Source organism: Bipolaris oryzae (assembly GCF_000523455.1).
Source record: "Bipolaris oryzae ATCC 44560 unplaced genomic scaffold scaffold_15, whole genome shotgun sequence".
Taxonomy (NCBI): domain Eukaryota; kingdom Fungi; phylum Ascomycota; class Dothideomycetes; order Pleosporales; family Pleosporaceae; genus Bipolaris; species Bipolaris oryzae.
In genome coordinates this window covers 58,585-77,430 of record NW_006911291.1, presented here as the reverse complement: position 1 = coordinate 77,430, position 18,846 = coordinate 58,585, and the positions used below count along the sequence as shown (strand labels likewise).

Below are 18,846 nucleotides of genomic sequence, written 5' to 3'. Positions count from 1 at the left end.
GACGATCCTGTAAGACCCTTTGACGACGACGACGAAGATGACCTCAGAAACCCGCCCAGAATGCCCCCCGATTTGGTGCGTTTGTGGCCAGACGCGTTGTCCTGGCCAGAGTTTACGTTGTGCGCATCCGCACCGTCTTCCATTTGCTTTGCTCGTTTCCGCAAGTGTTTGTTTGTTTGACTGACTGTCTGTCTGTCTGTTTGTTTGCCGGCTGCTTCCTCCTTTTGTTCTTTTTTGCTTCTGTCCTGTGCGAGCGTTGACGGGCACGGCACCGTGCTGGCTCTGTCAGAGTGTCATGTCTAGGTCTGGGCTGTCAGCAGCGCTCAACGGCAGCGCGTCATACACACTGTACCTGGCGTAGCGCCTCCCTGCATGGCATGCGGCCGTGGGTGGGCACGGATAGGCTGCAGGGGTACACTGACCATGAACCCCATGCGACGCTGCATGTGGAAGCACTCCCTCAATTTCCCCTCCACCTCCCCTCTGGGGTCTGACTGCGCTTCTTATCTTATTTTTCCGTACCATGCGCTTTCGCTAGCAGAGTCACTCATTACCGCAATCCGATTTTTCCGTAGTCATGGCTTCCAAACTGCCTCTACCAGCTCCACCGCGTACCCCGACGCCGCCTCCTGATGAGGACGCGCCCCAGCCCGTGGGTCTAGGATTCGAGGGCGATCTGTCTTCCAGGACGCTGGCCTCGACCGCAAACGGGCTGCTGTCGCCCATGTCGGCGACGTTCCCCTCGAAACAGTATGCCACGCTTGCGCCCGGCGACTCCATTTCGCAGAGGGCCTCCCCCGCCGTGCTCTACACACCAGCAAGCGCAACCTTTCCTTACACACCCGCGAGCGCTGCCAGCGGGGCCATGGACACGGATGGGCCCTCGTTGAGCGGATCGGAGAACCCCAATCCATTCAACTTTCAGTCTGTCACGTACCAACCAGGGCAGCCGCAGGCCAAAAGCAATGTGCAGCTCCCACCCCTGCCCGCAAAGCTTATACTAACATTCACAGGATGTTGGACGAAGACGAGGACACAAGTACAAGCACAGCAGTGTATCGCACCAGATATTTCTAGAACCCGCCCCGCGCGCGCCCCTCCAGCTCCCCGCCTCGCTGCCCATTCCGACGTTTAAAGAGTACCGGTCGTCCATGTCCAAGGACCAGAAGCTGCGCCTGGCATGGTGCTTTTGTCACTTGGTCGTAGCTGGGCTGGTTCAATGGGGCGCACACGAGTCCCTAGCCCTGACGGTTCTGTCCCGCCTGATATTCTACGATGCATTAGGCGCATTTTTGTGCGTGGCTGTAGACGTCGGAGCAAACTTTGAAGTGTGGAAGCGCTCGAGCATCCGTCACCCATTTGGCTTTGAGAGGCTGGAAGTCATCGCCGGGCTGGGCATGTCGGTTGGCCTACTGTTCATGGGACTCGACCTGATCTCTCACGGACTAACGCATGCACTCGAAAACGCTGGCGGACACCACGCGCATCATGCCGAGGGCCATGAGCGTGTTTCACCAGGTAGCATTGATCTTGCTGCGCTGAGCGGAATTGTGTCGACACTGGTGTCGGCTATTGTGCTCAAGAACCATGCCCGAATTGGGAAGGTGATGAGGCTGGGGGCGATTGCTAATCTGCCCTCGGTACTCAGCAACCCGTCGCACTTTTTGACGCTGTCGTGCTCGTCGCTGCTCCTTGTGCTGCCCCTGTTGAGCATACAAATGTATGTGTGGCTGGACCGGACACTTTCCTTTTCGGTTGCGTTTTCCATGGTAGCACTAGGGTGGATCCAGGGATGGACGCTGGGCAAGATGCTGCTCATGTCCTACTCGGGACCGGGGGTGTCGGAAGTGGTGCACGAGCTCGAGGCGGATCCTGCAATCCGGACGGTGGAGGAGGCAAAATTTTGGCAGGTGCACTACGGGTTGTGCCAGGCCAATCTGAAGGTGCGCGTCAGGAATATGGAGGAGATTGGGCGTCTCCGGGACCGTGTGGGCAGCCTGGTGCGGAACCGGTTGGGCGGCGGGTACGGGAGCGGCGGGCAGAAATGGGAGGTGTCGACCCAAATTACTCTGGAAAAGGACTGAATGCGCTGGGCGGCATTGCATCACGCTTAGGATGCGCAATACAATTTCTTGGGCGCCCCCCTGTGGCGAGTCACATGTGTGCCCGCCTGCAGTGTGCGTGTGCGTGTGCGTGTGTAGGTGTAGTAAGAAGCTGGTAGGCAGTAGTCTACAGCCGGCAGTCCGTAGCAGTCCGCCGCCCCGCCATTCGGGGATGCAGATGCATAGCAATAGTGTAGTTGGTTGGGTTGGTTTGGTGTACGAGTAGTCACTGCTCACTCCCTCACTCACTCCACCACACGACTACGTCGTTTTGCAGCGCCCATCTCACAGCCCCGAAAAAAAAGCTGCCGTCGGCGCGGCAGCAGGGCAGCCGAGGACATCATTGTACATACGGGGCTGCACCGCCTTTGTTTCTGCCGCCCGTGGGCTTGGGATGCGCCCGTTGCAAGAGGGCCCGAGGCGGTTGTTTGCCCGCCGCTCGGGGATACTAAGGCGGTGCTAGGGGCGTAGGTACATAGATGCGCGGTGGGCAGACAGGCATAGCGCATACAAGATACACAGGGCGGCGCACCGTAGGCTGTATCGACTGCAGCGCTGCACATGTGCATCCACTGCCCGCCAGCTGGCAACCCGTCTGCATTCTGCATCCCGTCGCCGCCTGACGCTGACGCCACCCCCTGCAACCGGTAGAGGGTTAGCGAGCAAAAAGCCCTGTGGGCGCTTGAGATCAACCGGCACCCTGTGCGCCCTCACCGCCGACGGCCTGCCCCGTGCGACTGGCCACTTTCTCTGATCAGGGTTGGGCTGCCTGCAGGTGCTTGCTGTTCGCTCGTCACGCCCACCGCAACTCTCCACACACCCGCGCTGGCTTTTGTGCGCCGCCTAAACACCTGCAACAGAGCCTGCCAAAGCGTGCAAGAGCCTGTGACCTGCGAGGCTGGCAGTTGGCAAGTGGCATAGTTGCCTCCAGGTCCATGGGAATGGGAATGGCCAGGCTTCGCGATGAGCGAAGCACACGATACCGCGACGATGGCGAATATTTGGACGACCGAGACCGCAAGCATCGCCGCAGACAAAAAGACGCAAAACACGACGACGAGCCACAAATGTCCGCCCGCGACAGAGAGAGGAGAGAGCGCCGCCGCGCTGAAGAGGTCCGGAGGCAGGCCGACGTCGACATTGAGGAATTGAGAGCTAGGAGAGAGTCGTACTACACGCGCAACGAGACAGAGCGCCGCCGGGAGCGAGAGCGAGAGCGGGAGCGAGAGCGGGATCGTGCCTCTCACGACAGCAGGAGAGAGCCCGTCAAAGACAAGTCGCGTAGCAGTAAAGAGGTCCGCCGAGATCCAACCCGGCGTTCGTCGAAAAAGAGAAATGTCATCCCCGAAGACGAGGACTTTGTCTTTGGCCGCCCAAAGTCGATGGGCCACGTCGAGGACATCACAGTGCGACGCCCGTCTGTCCGCAAAAGAAGTGAAGAGGGAGGGTCTTCCAACAGAACTGCTTACACGCCCGTGTCCGGTTCTGGATCCGCGTCCGTCCGCAGGGCTGAGGTCCCAAATTTGTCCAGGTCAGCATCTGTCCCCACTTGTACACGTAGCTCCCACTAATGAGAAGGCAGGAGCGCCTCTGTTCGTGAACCAAAAGCATCTACTACACCAGCAAGGCCGTCTGTGCGACGCACAAGCACTGCAAAGTCGCCTGCTCCACCCACACCGCTTACCAGGACACAGTCTGTCAAGGAGGCTGCCCGTCGCAGTACCGGGGGAATCCTGTCAAGCTTCTTCAAGCCCTCACTGTCGCGCAACACCTCCACGTCGGCGCACAAGGAACACCGTGACCACCGCGAAGCCCGAGAAGTCCAACGGTTAGTCGTCAATCCCATTACTGCGCTTCCAATGTACTAACTTGCCTCTCAGAGCCGACTGCTTGGTATGCATGAACGATGACATCCCTATCCACAAGACTGTCAAGCTTGCTTGTGGGCACCGCATGTGCTACTCCTGCCTGAAGCGACAATTCACCCTCTCTGTCAAGGATCCCCAGCACATGCCGCCACGATGCTGCACATCAGAGCACATTCCCTTGAAGTATGCCGACCGACTGTTCGACGACAAGTTCAAGGTACTATGGAACAAAAAGTTCCAAGAGTACACCACCAGCAACCGCCTGTACTGCCCCACAAAGGGATGTGGCCAATGGATCAAGCCATCCAAAGTCAAGATGGATCCAACATATGGTCGCAAGTATGCACGATGTAGCTCATGCAACACAAAGGTCTGCGTACTATGCAACGCCAAGTTCCACACCAAGCGCGAATGCCCCAAGGACGAAGAGACTAATCGTCTGGTTGAGATGGCCAAGGAGCAGGGCTGGCAACGATGCTACAGCTGCAAGGCTGTAGTAGAGCTCAAGGAAGGTTGCAATCACATGACCTGGTAAGTCCAAAGCATCCAACCTTCTTCACAACAACAATGTCTAACGATTCAACAGTCGCTGCACGGCTCAATTCTGCATGGTCTGTGCTGCTCCCTGGAAGACCTGCAACTGCCCTTGGTTCAACTACCAACACATCCCGGATGATGATCGCCTGAATGACATGCGCGTGCCATACGCAAACCCCCGTTACCCCGACGTTGAGGTTATTGAAATCGCCGAAGCTACCCCACCGCTAGCACGCCGCCCAAGCATCCGCCCCCGTGAACGCCCCGAACGAGAACGCGACTACGACCGCGCCGAACGAGTTCTATCCGGACAGCTTCGTAACTCACTTCATCTTCCTACCCCGACCGTATCATCAGCACGACGCACGGAACCCGAGGTTCAGATTTATGGTGTTGGTAACGCTGGCGGCCACCACATGAACGATTCCTATGCTATCCGCTCCGTGCCCAACTCTGCTGTCCGCACCGCTGCTCGCCTATCCACCCCCCGCCAATCGACCCCCAGAAGTTCGATTTTCTCTAGCACCCGCCGCGTCTCGGCACCTACCCCCTCACGCTCTGCTCCCCCCGCCGTTGTCACTTCTTCAGTAATGGCTGGACTCTCAAAAGATGGAAAGAAAGTCGGTGCAAACCGCGTAGGAACATGGCTCAACCATGTTCAGATCGACCCCGAGGCGACCGTCACTGCCGCGGAAAACGTCGAGGTCGATGACTGGAGGTGCGATGGCACCATGATTGGTATTGATTAAAAGGAAAAATGGGTGTACACTTACGGCGTTTTGGATTTATGATTTCTGGTTTGTTATATTTTTTTATTATTATTTTCGCACGGGTGGGATTTTGCATGTACAATTATGGTTGTAGAGGTTTTGGATCGCATTTAGCCGGCAAGATACCCACTTATGTCTTCGTTAATAATGCATATTAGCTACGTAGTCTTTTCTTGGAACTTTTTCTAGAGATTGCTCCAAAAGAATATTCAATTTTATCTTTTCTACTCTTACTCAATTCACAAGCACATCTACTTGACATATTAAGGCGTGATCTGACTAGCATATGCGCGAATTTTTTTTTTAAAAAAATGAACTAGACATTGCTGCCCAACAACCGATATGCACCAACGATAAGCAAAAAGATAATGTCTTGGCTGTCAGCCCTATGTAACTACCAGCATGGCTGCCAGGATGGCAAAAAGAATGGTTCGAAGAATCTTGAGCAAGCTCAAGCACGTTGTCCCCTTCGTGGATCGAACACGATACCTCCAGATTTAATGACCGAAGACTTCAGTCTGGCGCTCTCCCAATTGAGCTAAGGAGACGGCTTTTTATTGGTTGGTTGTTAAATTTGGATGTATATGTACCACGGGTAACGCGCTGTCTCCCGCCAGCTGCGAGATGATGCAAGATCTCTTACATCTTGCAAATATTTCGACGTGTCGTTCCACCATATGACCAGCGAGGTTGAGTGGGGTGAGCAATCTTGACTAGACAGAATAAAGCCTAGTGCACCGAAGCTCACCCATCGGAGGTCCGATAGCTCAATACCTCCATACCCAATGCCTCCAACTGCGACAGCTTACCACGGGGGAAAGAAGCTTACGCCAGCTCCTACACGATGCAACCCTCGCCTCTTACAAATGCATTAGCTACTGTAGCCCAGCTCGAGACCTCCGGCTCACAACTCGATGGCATCCCACCCGATCTCGAAGACTCGATACGCTTCGCCGGCGCAAGGCTCACACAAGCTGCGGGAATACTGTTGAGACTACCCCAAGAAGTCATTGCGCAAGCAATTGTGGTGTTTATGCGATTCTGGCTTGGGCCAGAGGGTGGAAGTCTTGCGGAGTTTGGCGCAGAGCAAGTCTCAGCAGCTTCGCTTTACCTGACTACCAAGTTGTCTGCATACCCCAAATCAGCACGAAGTATAATTAATGTATACGCGTACCTCGACTCGCTTCCTACGACTTTCTTCGGCGTGGATCAACTCCACCAGAAACAGGATCCACGCGAGTATTTTGTTACAGAAGGCACGTACGAGCGCCGTCGCGCAACCCTCTTCTCCACCGAGCAACGCATCTTGCGCACCCTTGGCTTCAATGTGCAGATCCAGCTCCCCTACACACTCTGCATAACATACCTACAAGCCCTCGATATCTTTGTGCATCCTCGCGCGTCAGAGCTCGCCAAACGCGCAATCGCATACCTAAATACTGCTCTGCTGAGCCCACAATGCCTGTACTTGACACACCAGCCACCGACACTGGCTACAGCAGCGATCTACTTGGCTGCAAGAGAGACAGGAATCAAGATGCCAGAGTGTGAGTGGTGGGAGGTTTTCGATACAGACAGAGAGGTGTTGGGGTTTTTATGTGTGGGTATGCTGAGTTTGGAGGGATTTGCGCAGGAAGAAAAGAAGAAGTGGGAAGGAACTAAGGTTCCTATGAATGTAGAGGACTTGGAGAGGGAGATGGAGAGGAGACAAGAAGTAGAAGGTTAAGGTGAGCGCTCTAAGGACGATAGAAGAGTCGGAAATCTCACTGGTTGGATATGGGCAGTCGCCCAGCAACAACCGCAGCCTCTCTCCCGACCTTCCAGATGCATGGCACCTGACGGGATTTACAAACTGGTAGTGGTGTTACCACACAGTTCCCTGGAGTCTCACGGCTTCATAATGTCTTGGTTGCACAAACAATGTGCAGGGCTCAATGACACATGTTGCACAATACATGCTGTTACATCTTGGAAATTTGCTATTAAAGGAAATCTCCTTTGAATCGAAATGAAGATCACAACAAAGCAAACACCAAGAACAGAAGCACTGTGAATATTTCAAAGGACCGAACAGAAAATACACCATGGATATGCAAACCACCCAACTTGCGAAGGATCAGCGCGGACTCTCCGTCACTTCTGCGCCGGAATTTTGTGAGACTGCGGAGTCTCCAGTGAATTCAGACACATATCCGGAGGACACTCTAATTAAAGGCAACTTGGCCAAGCCACAACTTCCCTCTATTGAGAGTGTGCTCCAAGAAGGCAATCCAGGCGGTTTAGTCCGCCGCGGTGCTATCAAAAGGCCTAGCATGAGGAAGAGGCACGACAGCTGTGCCTCTAAGACGTCTATTTCCACTTTGAACTCAAATTACGGTTCGGTAGATGGTCGGGATGAAGACATGCCTTCTGCACGCCGTTTCAGCTTTGGACAGATTTCTGATGGGCCGTCCTCTGACTTTACTGGTCTAGCAACTACTGGCGACTATACACGTAGCCAGGTTCCGGAAGATGTCCGCCTATCGGTTCTTCGTAGGGTGGAGCTCTTCGAGACTTATACAGCAAGTTCGACGACGCCTGGTAATATGCCAGCGACTGCTAGTCGCCCTTCACGGTTCGTAGAGCACTTGAATGAATCGTCCGACGCGGTTTTCGAGTAGAAAGTTAAGGAATAGAGCAGTATTTAGGAGAAGACAAGGGGTTTGAGATGTCGATCAAGGTGAATTGATGATTGGGATGCAATTATGATTGTATGGGCGTTTGTCTTACCCTGGTGTCAACCCTATCCTTCTTAGACCTATTTCTAGCATACGACCCCCTCATCCTTAGCATAGTGTTTGTTTTCCACATCCTTCACTCACTCATTTCATAATCACTGAATAGAAAAAACCATACCATTGTTTACCACACTGTCTCTTCTCACTGCATCTTCACAACACACGTGTAATCACTACTTACTACTACCTCTTCAACTCCACCCTTATTTCCTCCCTCTCTTCCAAAAAAATAATATAGTTTAATCAAACCAATCTCGACGACGACAACAGTCGCAAAAATGCCACGAGACCCAGTCGCTGACCGGGCAATGTACCACCGAATCCAAGACCTCTTCCACAACCTCCTCGTCGTCAAATCCTCCCTAGACACCCGCCTCCACCTCGAAAACCTCATCCAAAACTCCAGCTACTACTGCCTCACCTGCTCCCCTTCCCCCTCCTCTCCATCCCCCACCCCAGGCTCCTGCGGCCCAACCTGCCCCCTCCTGCGCCCCCGCTCCTCAGCGGGTTTCATCCCCTCCGACTCTTCCCCCTCCAATATGTCTTCTATCCAGTCCAACTTCGAAAGCTACTACGATATTCTCAAAGATATATATCGGAAAGGAAGGGATGTGACGGATGCAGAAGCGGCGGGTTGGGAGAAGCAGGCGGAGGAGATGCGGAAGTGGTCCGAGACGCCGATGGAGCGGTGGGAGAGGCAGGGGTGGGAGGTTTGGAGGCGGAGGGAGAAGTGGAAGAGGGGGGGTTTTGGGAGGGAGTGGGAAGGAGGGGGGGTGTGGGGGGCGAAGACTGAGGGACGGGGGGAGTGATTGGGTGCCTGGTAGATAGGGTGTTGGGTTTGGGGGTTTAACGGATTGGGTTCTGTATGGTAAGAGGGTGGGTGGGTAGATTGGAGAGGTTTGATATAGGATGGTTAACAGGGAGTTTGGATATATGGAGTCAAGTGTGGATGGTATGAGATAACTTTGAAACTTTGTCTTTTGAGAAGACGGTAGTATTAATCAGTCTTAGGTACTAAACCATTCTCCTTGAGACTCGCTTTCTGCCGTTCGTTCGCGTTTGGTCACATATGTATGTTCTGTAGTAGGAAATATACAGATAGTGGATACTGGAATAACGTAATTGCATCCGCCAATTATGTTTGCCTAAATACTTCAAAGCAAAAGCAATTGTCAATGCAGCATTGCGAACGTGCATTGGTGTGACGTGCTGCACGTACGCAGGAATGCGGATCTTAGAAAACCATGACGTCAAAAGGAGAGCTAGGTCGAGTATCAATCCAGACCTCTACCAACCTCACTGTCACTTTCCTGCCATATACACACAAATTCATTGTCAATTGCAGTTTCACAAACATCACAAACATGAGTTACTTCCGCCCCATGTCAATGCTACGTTCAGCAGCACTGCGTCCTGCAGCGCTCTCAGCGGCTCCTCGAGCCCGCGTACAGGTCCGCTTTGCAACTCAGGATTACGGCTCTGGCGAGGGAAACCCAGTTGGAGAGGCACCCCAGAAGCAGGGCGAAAATCCCAGCGAGAACCTTGAGCACCCTGGCCCCGAGCCTCCAAGTGTTGCCAAAGGCAAGTCTTCGTCGTCGCCAGACAAGGACAGCAACGCGGGCCAAAACGACTCTCCCCAGCCTACCTCGCAGTCTCCAGCTCCATCTACGAACAAGGGATCTTCAGGCCAGCGCAAGTTCTCGACATGGTCGCGCCGGATGCAGGACAGCAAGGAGCCAGCCGTTAAGCAGGGTCAGCAAAACGAGCCCGACGCCAGCGAAGTCAAAGGTGCGAAACCCAAGATACTCAACGAGAACCCTCCTACGGCTGGAAACGAGAGCAAGGAGGTCAGGAAGCACAACGAGGACATGAGTAACCGGGCGGAGCAGGCGCATGAGCGGGTCAGCAACGAAGAGGCTGAAAAGGACAAGGTGCCTGTTAGCTTCTGGAAAGGCATGTCTCCCATGTTTGATGTATTGAATGCATTGCTAACAACTATACAGGTGAAGGTGGACGCGGCGATTCAGAGGGTGTCCGGGGGTAAACACGAGCTAAGTGATGAAGGGGGAGATGTATGATTAGCTACGACTCGAGGGGTCAACAATGTTGCGTGACACGCGATCAAAATGGTACAATTGCGCATTTGTTCAAGCGTGCATGTTCAACCTTTTGCTTTGAGGCTTGCCAGCATCATTGTGCTTCATAAGTTTTGTGCATGTTTGGGTGATGACGTCAAGGGCTGAACGCGCTCACGACATTAGCCCCGCAAACCATCGCGATGGGAAATTTCCAAATGCCATGGCGACCCACCACGTCCGTTCCAGCCCCAGGCCAGGGTGAGAGACGTCAGAATTGCAGTCCTGACAAGTAAGAAGCGCAAGTATGAAAAAAAACACGCGGGATGCCTCGGAGGCGTGCGGATGGCAGCTTGCACATGTTCGCGAGGCCCAGACGGCGTCACAATTGCGCTCTCACAATTGCGTACACATACCAGGCGGCTGCTGGTCGCGCCTTCTCATTGGCCGCACATGCAACAGAGCGGAGGCAGGCGCGTTGGAGATCTTGTTTGTCCGAGCTCCCAACGTGAAGTCCTACGTCACTCGCACGCACGCCTTGTGGCCGCCCATTGTTCGTGCCTCCCCTCATAAACAGCCCTCTCACCATCCCTTCTTGCACTATTTACTTGCCCTTTGCTCGGTATCCCACCTCCCTCATCTCTGCTTCATCACCTAATACTAGCGTAACCATCACACCGCCCTCCCGACAAGATGAGGTTCTCTTTTGCATCCACTCTCGTCGTGACGCTTGCTGCGTCGGCATCGGCCAACAGCTGGTTTGGAAGTACTGGTGCGTACAGTACAGAGCCCATTCGCTTTCCTCTTTTCTACAATCACGCTCTCTAGCAGTACACTGACGTGAGTGAACAGTCTACGACAAATGGCACGAGACGGAGCTTGAGCGCTGGCTCAGTGACCACGGCATTCCTCACCCCAGCCCTTCTGACCGCAAGAACCTCCAATCGACCGTCAAGGCCAACTGGAACGACAAGACTGTTTCTCCCTACACTAGCTGGGACGCTCCTACGCTCCAGAAGTACCTGAGCCTCAAGGGCCAGCAGGCCAAGAAGGGCACCGAGAAGGACGCAAAGAGCCTCGCTGAGCAGGTCAAGCTGTACTGGACGGAGAGTGAGGAGTCTGCCAACCAGGCCTACGGCAGTGTTAAGGACTGGATCTTTGACACGTATGTAATCTGTGCTGCTTATTCGTTATCACTGCTAACATTTCATAGTTGGTCCGATTCTCAGCTCAAGGCTTTCGCCGACAAGCACGGCATCCCCGTTCCCCAGCCTCGCCAGCGTGACTCTCTTCTCGCTGCCGTCCGTGACAACTACCAGTCGGCTGCTGAAAAGGCCAAGGAGACCGCAAACTACCCTGGTGACTGGCTCTACGCTTCGTGGTCTGACTCTGATCTCAAGGCCTGGTTTGACGAGCGTGGCTACCCTGTTCCCCAGCCCAATACCCGCGACTCCCTGATTGCTTCCATCCGCCGTCAATCTCGCCTTGCCAGCCTGCAGTCTCAGGATGCATACGCCTCTGTCACTTCTGCTGCCGCCGCGGCTCAGCAAAGCCTCAGTGACGCGTTGCTCGACTCCTGGTCTGACAGTCAGATCAAGGAGTGGGCTGACAAGAACGGTATCAAGGTTCCTCAGGGCTCCAAGCGCAACGAACTCCTCGCTCTCGCTCGCAAGCACCGTGCTCGCCTCTATGGTGACAGTGCTTCCGCCACTGCTAAGTCTCTTTCCGCCTCTGGTGCTTCCGCTTACGGCGCTGCTACCTCCAAGGCCAACAACGAATACGCTTCTGCCACCAATGGCTTTGCTTACTACACCAACTTGGTTAAGCAGCAAATTGGTCTCGCCGGAGCTAGCGCTGCCTCCGCTACTGATGCCGCTGCTGCCAGTGCCGCTTCCGCTACCAACGCTGCTGGAGCCAGCGCCAGCTCACTCAGCGGTGCTGCTGCAAAGGCCGCTTCTTCATCCTCTTCCTCGCTCTCCAAGTCTGCTGCTAGCGCTTCCTCTGCTGCCTCCAAGTCCGCGAAGAGCGCATCCTACCAGGCCGCCGCCAGCGCATCTTCTGCCAAGAACGAGTTGTAAGAAACTCACTACTAGCAACACAACCGACAAGCAGCGTTCAGATGTATCATGACAATGATACGCCTGCCTCACGTACTATTTCACGACCTTACGATCTACGTACGGATGGAAGGAGAACGGAACGGAGTAGGCAACAAAGCCTTGTAACATTAGCATCATGACGATATCCCCTCTTTGACCTCATGGCAGGCTATGGAGGGTTTAGGGTTTTTGTGTTCCTTTAAGATTGGGAATGATGGCGTCTTCAGTAGCTTAGTATAGCTTGATAATGAAAAAAGGTTACAATTATAATTACAATTGATAGCGGCTGCTCCATTACGCTCCCTTTGTGATTATCGTGTCCAGTAGAAGTAAATGTGTGTGTTTCCATAGATGGAAAAAATCATGGCCTGAACCAATTTCTGGTCCTCGCAGATTGAGCTCATGGGTTGTTCTGCCCCAGACCATCTCGCCGCGGCTTGGCGGCTTTTTTGGCATCCGCTCGAGACTGTTCCACATCTTTTCTCAGGCGCATTTCGTCAGCGGCTGAGCCATCATCGGTTGAAGAGGGAGGATCATTTGCAGGGTGAAGTCCCTCAGATGAAGTAGCGTCGTCTTGTGCTGCTGCTGCGGTTGCTACCATGACTTCTTCACGTCCACTCTGCTGCAGCAACCCCCCCTCACCGCCATCATCAAGACCCCTACTACTCGCCTTCTCCATACGAAACAGTATATGATCCGCTGCCCGCAACAGCACTCTTCCATCCTCTGCATCTTTACGCCACCTCTCTCGCTTCTCGCGGGGAAACCTCTGGTCCAGACTCCCCTCTTCGAACCGCTGCACCTGCGCATCGATCTGGCGAGCCATTTTCTCGATTTCCAAGATGGAGAAACTGGGCCTGTGGGTTGCGTAGTTGATTAGGTGGGAGGAAGGGAGCCAGTTTTCTGCCTCGGAAGTAGAGAGAGACGACGAAGAAGAAGAGGAGGAAGAGGAAGGAGAAGAGAGTGAATTTTCCCAAGCGGCCTTGTGCTGAAGCGACATATGCCAGTGTATAATTTTCATATCCAGTGCATCCGCCGCGTTGCGCAGGCGGGTATGAGCGACATCTACGAGATGGATTTCCTGAAGCCGTCTGAGACGGTCGTCTGCATCTAAGGTTTTGTGCAAGTGGCAGTATTCGTAGCGTTGGTGGGCGTTTAGAGAGAGCAGGTAGTGTGCTTCTTCTAGGAGGATTTGGCGTTCTACTTGCATTTCTTGGATTCTAGCAAGAGTGGATTCGACGTTGATTTGGGCGAGGTCGGCTGTGTAGTCTACGGGTTCGAGGTAGAAAGGGGGGTCTGGGGTTTGTGCTACAGGTTCTGGGTTTGCGACTTGCTGTGTTGTCTGAGCAGCAGCAGTGGTCTCGACAGACTCGACCTCGTCTTCTGTTTGTTCAAAAGCATTATCCGGCAAGAGCTGGGTATACCAGACGCCATTGTGCCGAACGTACTGCTGCATTATCGGACTCAATTTAGCCATAAGTTCCTTGTCCCAAAAGATGGCCCAAAACTCGAGCGACCTGCGCTTCCGTCGTGCTTCAAGTAGTCTGTACGCCTTTTGCCGCTCCCCCGTATACTGAAGGTACGCATGCGATCCCACGACGCCCGTACAGCCGCCGATATTTGCCATGCCCAGGCACCGCGTCCAGCGCGGTAGAGTAGCCGGGCGGCGCATCAGGAGCATAGGTATCGAGGCCGATAGACCGATAGCGGCACCGGCCAAAGCGCCATCGTCGACCGTGTACCCCTTGGTCCACTGATATAGTCTCCACCTGCTAGTCTCTTGCACCTTGTCGGCAACAACCACATTTGCAAAAGCCGAGTAGTAGTACCAGTTTACGGCGGCTCCGGCTAGTCCGACGCAGAGGCCCAGTCTGGCCGACGACCGTACAAACAGGGCGGGCCTAGATGTGTGTGCTGCTTGTTGAGGCGCTACGCCGACTGCTGCTACTCGCTGGTTGAATGTCGAGGCAAACGAAGTATACACTGCGGCCAGCAGCGTCGAAGAAACAAGACAAGTCTGGGGCGTTGCATTTGCGCCAATGCCTTCTGGTCGTTTTGGAACAAGCCCGTGTTGGCCTTCCCCTGTTGTATGCACATGTTTCTCATCAGTGACAAAAGCTCCATGGTCATCCTCCACAACCGTCTCTCTCTTTCTCTTTCGCATTTGTTCTTGGCTTACCGGGCGGGACGAATAGTCGCAGCACCATGCTTGACTAAGGGAGGAGTGGGGGTAGGTGTTAGAGAGCAAGAATACGCTCTGACTACACCAAACGGCTACCAGTGATGGTAGTGGTGCATCGTGGGACTCATATGCCGCGATAGCAACAGGGCCCTTTGATCAAGAAAAAGGGTGTGCAGGGGCGGGGAGGCGCGCGTGAGGAACCCACGGGGCCCATTCAGTACGGGCGAGGGTGCGTGGGCTTTGCCGATGAGTGGGCGAGGCGGTTCCAAGTCATGAGGCTGTATCTGAAACCCGGTCGCACATAGCAGCCACTACGGACGGCCACGGGGAAAGGCGCGCCCGCAGCGGAGGCTGCGCATCAGTGCCGTTTTCGGTCAAGGGCTCGAAGGGGGCGTTGTTGAGATTGAGAGCAGCTGGCGCGTCAGGACTAGTGGTTGCGTGGTATGCGAACTATGCAGGGTTCAGCGAGCGCACGTGACGTCGTCTAGGTGATCAGGCGACGAACTGCAGCTCGTTCTAGACACCCACCTTTACACACCCTCAAGCCATGTTGCCTCTACTAGCCACTACCGGGGGTAGGGGGGAGGGGGGACGCTGGTCTATTATGGTAGAATGTATGTATTACCAGGGGGGGAGGGACTAAACCATTCATACGCACGCTATACAAGCCCTACTTCTAGATCAATATCCCACATGTTACCGGTACCAACTCCGGCACCCTCTTTACGCCCGTAAAACACCTGGTCCCTGATAACCCTAGATACACACATCAACCGTGCCACGCCAAGGCAGCCCATTACATACCTACACACTGACCTCCCACTTGCTTCTGCGGCCCCTAGATACCCGCCTATTACAAAGCTCGTATTTCCGATCTAGTAAAACATACCGCGCGAGAAAAAAAAGATAAGAAAAGATGCACAGTAACAAGCTTTTTCCAGCCCAAAAGAAAATGAAATGAGATGACACGCAGAGAAAAAAAAAGAGAGTTTGTCGAGATAACGCCGTCGCTAAGGAAAAGATACGAAGTGCCAAGATGAGCAAATCCAGCACAAGCCACCCACGCTACTATAGTGCATTAGTACGTACAGAACACGGATACAGAGATGCAAAAAAAAGAAGAAAACAAAAGGAAAAGCGTCGTTGAGACAGGTCACCCACGGGCCATTGCTGTCGCTGCGGTCTCAAGCAGCTCTCGTATCTCGCCTCTGCATGACAATCTTGCTGTCTTCGCTGCGGAGGAACTCAAAGACGCTCAGCTCGAGCCTCGCTAGCCCGTCCTTGAACAGGTACTCGCTTCCCTCAGTGTTGGTCATGACTTTAAAAGCCATGCACAGCAGGTCTTCCGGGCTCATGCCGTCAATCGGGCTCATGTTCTTCCACTTGAGTCGCATTGCTCGGAGGTCGTTCATCGCCAGTAAGCGGTCTACAAGCCCCACATGCGAGACACCCGGATTCGAAGCCATTGAGTGGCGCAATGCGGCAATGGCTTGCCGTTCGTGGAGCCAGGCGGTCAAGATTTTTGAGACCAAGTCGTAGTGGGTTGAGAGCTCATTGCGAAACAGCGACTCGCCATGAAACCATAGCGCATGCAGACGTTGAAGTAGCGCAGCTTCATCCGGAGGCATTGTAGGGCGCGGGAAGAAGAATGTAAACAGGCCGGCCGTTACCTCGCATTGCAGGAGGCGGAGATCGGCTGTCGGGACCGTTTGTCGGGGAAGCGCTGGGGTGGGCTGTGTGACATGTGCCGGTTCCGAATGCTGACTTTTCAGTACGCTTTGATGCGAAGCGTGATGTGATGGGGTTGAGTGAGCATGACTAGGAGGTGCTCGATGGCTGACTAGGGCTGGTGCGGGTGGTGGCGGTTCCTGTATTGGGACCAATTGTATTCCATAAGCGGCTGCACCTTGCGAAAGGGGCGTAGACGTTGGTTGTGTATTAGATGTTGTAAGTGGCTTATTAGGTGCGGCCTGCGCGAGGGGTGTACTGGATCTACTTCGGGGGTGAGGTACAAGAGAACGTCCAAAGTGAAGTGTTGAAGTATTAGGTGGACTTGATGGTCGAGGTGTCGACTGTTGTTGGTTTTGAATATGTGGATGAGAAGGAAGTGGCGCATGCTGGGTATGCTGCGGTTGAATGGGTTGTGGTGTATGTTGCTGCTGCGGGCTCTGTGATTGCGATTGTGGCTGTGGAGCAATGTGAGCATGGTGGGCATGTGGAACGACCGGGGAATCCTTCTTCAGAAGTCCGTTTGCTCCATTTGTAGGTGCAGATGTATTTGCCGGCTGAAGCACATGATGACTAGGAGCAGACGTGGAGCTCACAGGCATCACGGAGCGTGGAGGATCCGTGGCAGGCCGAGGCGGTGCTGAGTTGTGCGGTGATGGCTCATAAGGGCTGGTGTAGCTATTACTGTGACGATGTCCGCCTACAGGAGAGGGCCGCTGCATTTCCTTTGAAGATTCCCGTGCGGCTTCACGTACGGGATCCCTCAGAGGCTCCTTGACAGCCAATGGGTTGTTGTTCACTGCAGTGAAGCTTCCAGTATTGACAGCGGTGAAGCTGCCGGGTGTCGGGCTTTGGGAAACAGAAAACGGCCTCGGTACGCCGTTGATATCGTTGTTCGTCAAAGGAGCAAGTTGCGTCCTACCGACTTCAGGACCGTTTCCTGGTGCTGGAGAGAAACGATGGGCGTGAATTGACATGGGTGGCATGTTTTCCATACTGCCCGACACAGCGGGATAGAGCGATTTGAGTGATTTCCTAGGGCTGCCCTTTCGGCTGATGGGCATGGTGCTGTACGGCCGCTTGACAGGTGTCGTGTCCATTTCATCATCGTCAGAATTGGTCAGGTGAGTATTGCTTTTACGCTTCTTCAGATTGACTGGCTTGACGTCAAGGTCGGCACCGGCAACAGAATCCATGTCTGGCGGTGTAAGCGACTGCGGTGTGCTATGTGGCGACTGCATTTTAATTAATAATCGGATGAGATGAGATGGAACATGTCACTATTATGACGGTGAGCAACTTACCAGGCCCTCACCATCAATGTCAGCAATCTGATCATACTCGTTTGCGCCCGACGGTCGTTTGAGCTTCATGTTGCGAATGTAGTAGCAGGCCTTGATGATTATCCATCGGTGCAGGTGTATCTTAAGACTGCAAAAAGCTTAGCGCGTGCGCCCACCCACAAGTACCCACACCCCCTGCACCACCCACATAAAACACAAAACACAAAAAGTGCATGGACAAAACTTACATGTCCTTGTGCTCGGACTCTTCGTAAAACAAATCTTTGTTGTACGTTTTCTTCGTTGGATCCGGAGTCAGCAAGCAGCTGCGATCCGCATCCCTGCCCCAAATAGCGGGCCCGTAACTCGCTAGCAAGTCCTCGAGCTCCTGGTCGAGCGAATGCGGATCCGCGGCAAAATCGAGCAGCGCATCTCGCTCCTTTGGCAATTCCTTGGACAGCTTGGTGACTTCGCTGGACAGCTTGCGATAGTCGGGGTTGTCGAATTTGGGGATGCCGCGGTTGGTGGTGGACGAGGATGCAGACAAGCCGAGGCCTAGGCATTCCGTCACCTCGCGGATAGTCGGGTTATGCGAGCTGAAGACGGAGATCCATCGAGCGCGGTCCCATCGTCGCACGCCGTGCTCGAGGTCGAGGGCTAGGTTGTCCTTTGAACTCATGGCCGCTGCATGGGCGATGGTAATGGTGGTGGTAATGGTGGTAGTGGTTGGTAGTAGCCGGGGGGCGGTTGGACAATTGAGAGAGGGTGTAGGAAAGCAACGATGGGAAACGTAGACGGTTGGAGATGACAGTGGATGGGGCGCACGAGCACTCAGCGGAACGTGTGTGATGATGAGATGGACTAGGGTGGGATGGGATGGGGAGGGGGGTGTGATGTGCCGGGCAATGGTAAAAGGAGTACGTTCCACTAGGCCGTCTTGGAACAAAGTTTTTTTTTATTGCCAGTTGCCTCTTCCAAAAAACTTTGTTCAGCGTCGGATGCCGATCGTGCTACCTCAGCAAACAAAGAAGATAGGCCCGGACCCCTGTAGGGACTGGCGCCAGGGTGACGAGCAACTAAGCGGAGTTGCTGGGGGGGGGCAGTTGCAGTTGGCTATTAGTGGGATGGGGTGACAGGATGACAGGATGACGACGATGATGGATGATTGATGATGATTGATGGCGGGTGACGTGTAAGAAAAGCGACAGAGGGTATGCAGCGTCGAAAAGATAGGCAGAAAAGAGGAGCGTGTCCAGTAGCGAGACCATAAGGTGGCAGGGGCGGCATCAAAAAACATGTGCATAGGTTAATACGCGTCCGTTAATGACTCGCATGCCAATAATTCCCCATCAGGTGTAAATGATAGTACCGCCCGGTCCTCATTCGTCCAGGCGAACTGAGGCCCGCCGGCCCTTGCTCGTTCAT

General features: G+C 54.1%; 9 protein-coding genes across 9 annotated transcripts; 7 read left to right on the top strand and 2 right to left on the bottom strand.

Annotated features, from left to right (window-relative positions):
- Positions 1-577: 577 nt before the first annotated feature.
- On the top strand, positions 578-2,084 carry COCMIDRAFT_85087 (uncharacterized protein; the record flags this gene model as incomplete). Its single annotated transcript, XM_007686035.1, has 2 exons — positions 578-967; positions 1,014-2,084. 2 exons carry the CDS (start codon positions 578-580, stop codon positions 2,082-2,084), a joined length of 1,461 nt encoding a protein of 486 aa, XP_007684225.1.
- Positions 2,085-3,049: 965 nt separating this feature from the next.
- COCMIDRAFT_33310 (uncharacterized protein) lies at positions 3,050-5,256 on the top strand (the record flags this gene model as incomplete). Its single annotated transcript, XM_007685989.1, has 4 exons — positions 3,050-3,633; positions 3,685-3,879; positions 3,983-4,501; positions 4,557-5,256. 4 exons carry the CDS (start codon positions 3,050-3,052, stop codon positions 5,254-5,256), a joined length of 1,998 nt encoding a protein of 665 aa, XP_007684179.1.
- Positions 5,257-6,121: 865 nt separating this feature from the next.
- Positions 6,122-7,003, top strand: COCMIDRAFT_84983 (uncharacterized protein; the record flags this gene model as incomplete). The annotated part of the gene is made up of 1 exon (XM_007686034.1): positions 6,122-7,003. The coding sequence occupies one exon, from the start codon at positions 6,122-6,124 to the stop codon at positions 7,001-7,003; it is 882 nt and encodes a 293-aa protein (XP_007684224.1).
- A 358-nt stretch (positions 7,004-7,361) lies between these two features.
- COCMIDRAFT_1916 (uncharacterized protein) lies at positions 7,362-7,937 on the top strand (the record flags this gene model as incomplete). Its single annotated transcript, XM_007685965.1, has 1 exon — positions 7,362-7,937. One exon carries the CDS (start codon positions 7,362-7,364, stop codon positions 7,935-7,937), a length of 576 nt encoding a protein of 191 aa, XP_007684155.1.
- Positions 7,938-8,332: 395 nt separating this feature from the next.
- COCMIDRAFT_33307 (uncharacterized protein) lies at positions 8,333-8,863 on the top strand (the record flags this gene model as incomplete). The annotated part of the gene is made up of 1 exon (XM_007685988.1): positions 8,333-8,863. One exon carries the CDS (start codon positions 8,333-8,335, stop codon positions 8,861-8,863), a length of 531 nt encoding a protein of 176 aa, XP_007684178.1.
- A 555-nt stretch (positions 8,864-9,418) lies between these two features.
- COCMIDRAFT_33306 (uncharacterized protein) lies at positions 9,419-10,098 on the top strand (the record flags this gene model as incomplete). The annotated part of the gene is made up of 2 exons (XM_007685987.1): positions 9,419-10,007; positions 10,058-10,098. The coding sequence occupies 2 exons, from the start codon at positions 9,419-9,421 to the stop codon at positions 10,096-10,098; spliced, it is 630 nt and encodes a 209-aa protein (XP_007684177.1).
- Positions 10,099-10,822: 724 nt separating this feature from the next.
- On the top strand, positions 10,823-12,207 carry COCMIDRAFT_85074 (uncharacterized protein; the record flags this gene model as incomplete). The annotated part of the gene is made up of 3 exons (XM_007686033.1): positions 10,823-10,901; positions 10,982-11,294; positions 11,343-12,207. The coding sequence occupies 3 exons, from the start codon at positions 10,823-10,825 to the stop codon at positions 12,205-12,207; spliced, it is 1,257 nt and encodes a 418-aa protein (XP_007684223.1).
- Positions 12,208-12,628: 421 nt separating this feature from the next.
- Positions 12,629-14,435, bottom strand: COCMIDRAFT_85199 (uncharacterized protein; the record flags this gene model as incomplete). The annotated part of the gene is made up of 2 exons (XM_007686032.1): positions 12,629-14,310; positions 14,408-14,435. The coding sequence occupies 2 exons, from the start codon at positions 14,433-14,435 to the stop codon at positions 12,629-12,631; spliced, it is 1,710 nt and encodes a 569-aa protein (XP_007684222.1).
- A 1,159-nt stretch (positions 14,436-15,594) lies between these two features.
- On the bottom strand, positions 15,595-18,100 carry COCMIDRAFT_85031 (uncharacterized protein; the record flags this gene model as incomplete). The annotated part of the gene is made up of 3 exons (XM_007686031.1): positions 15,595-17,373; positions 17,443-17,569; positions 17,670-18,100. 3 exons carry the CDS (start codon positions 18,098-18,100, stop codon positions 15,595-15,597), a joined length of 2,337 nt encoding a protein of 778 aa, XP_007684221.1.
- Positions 18,101-18,846: the final 746 nt, after the last annotated feature.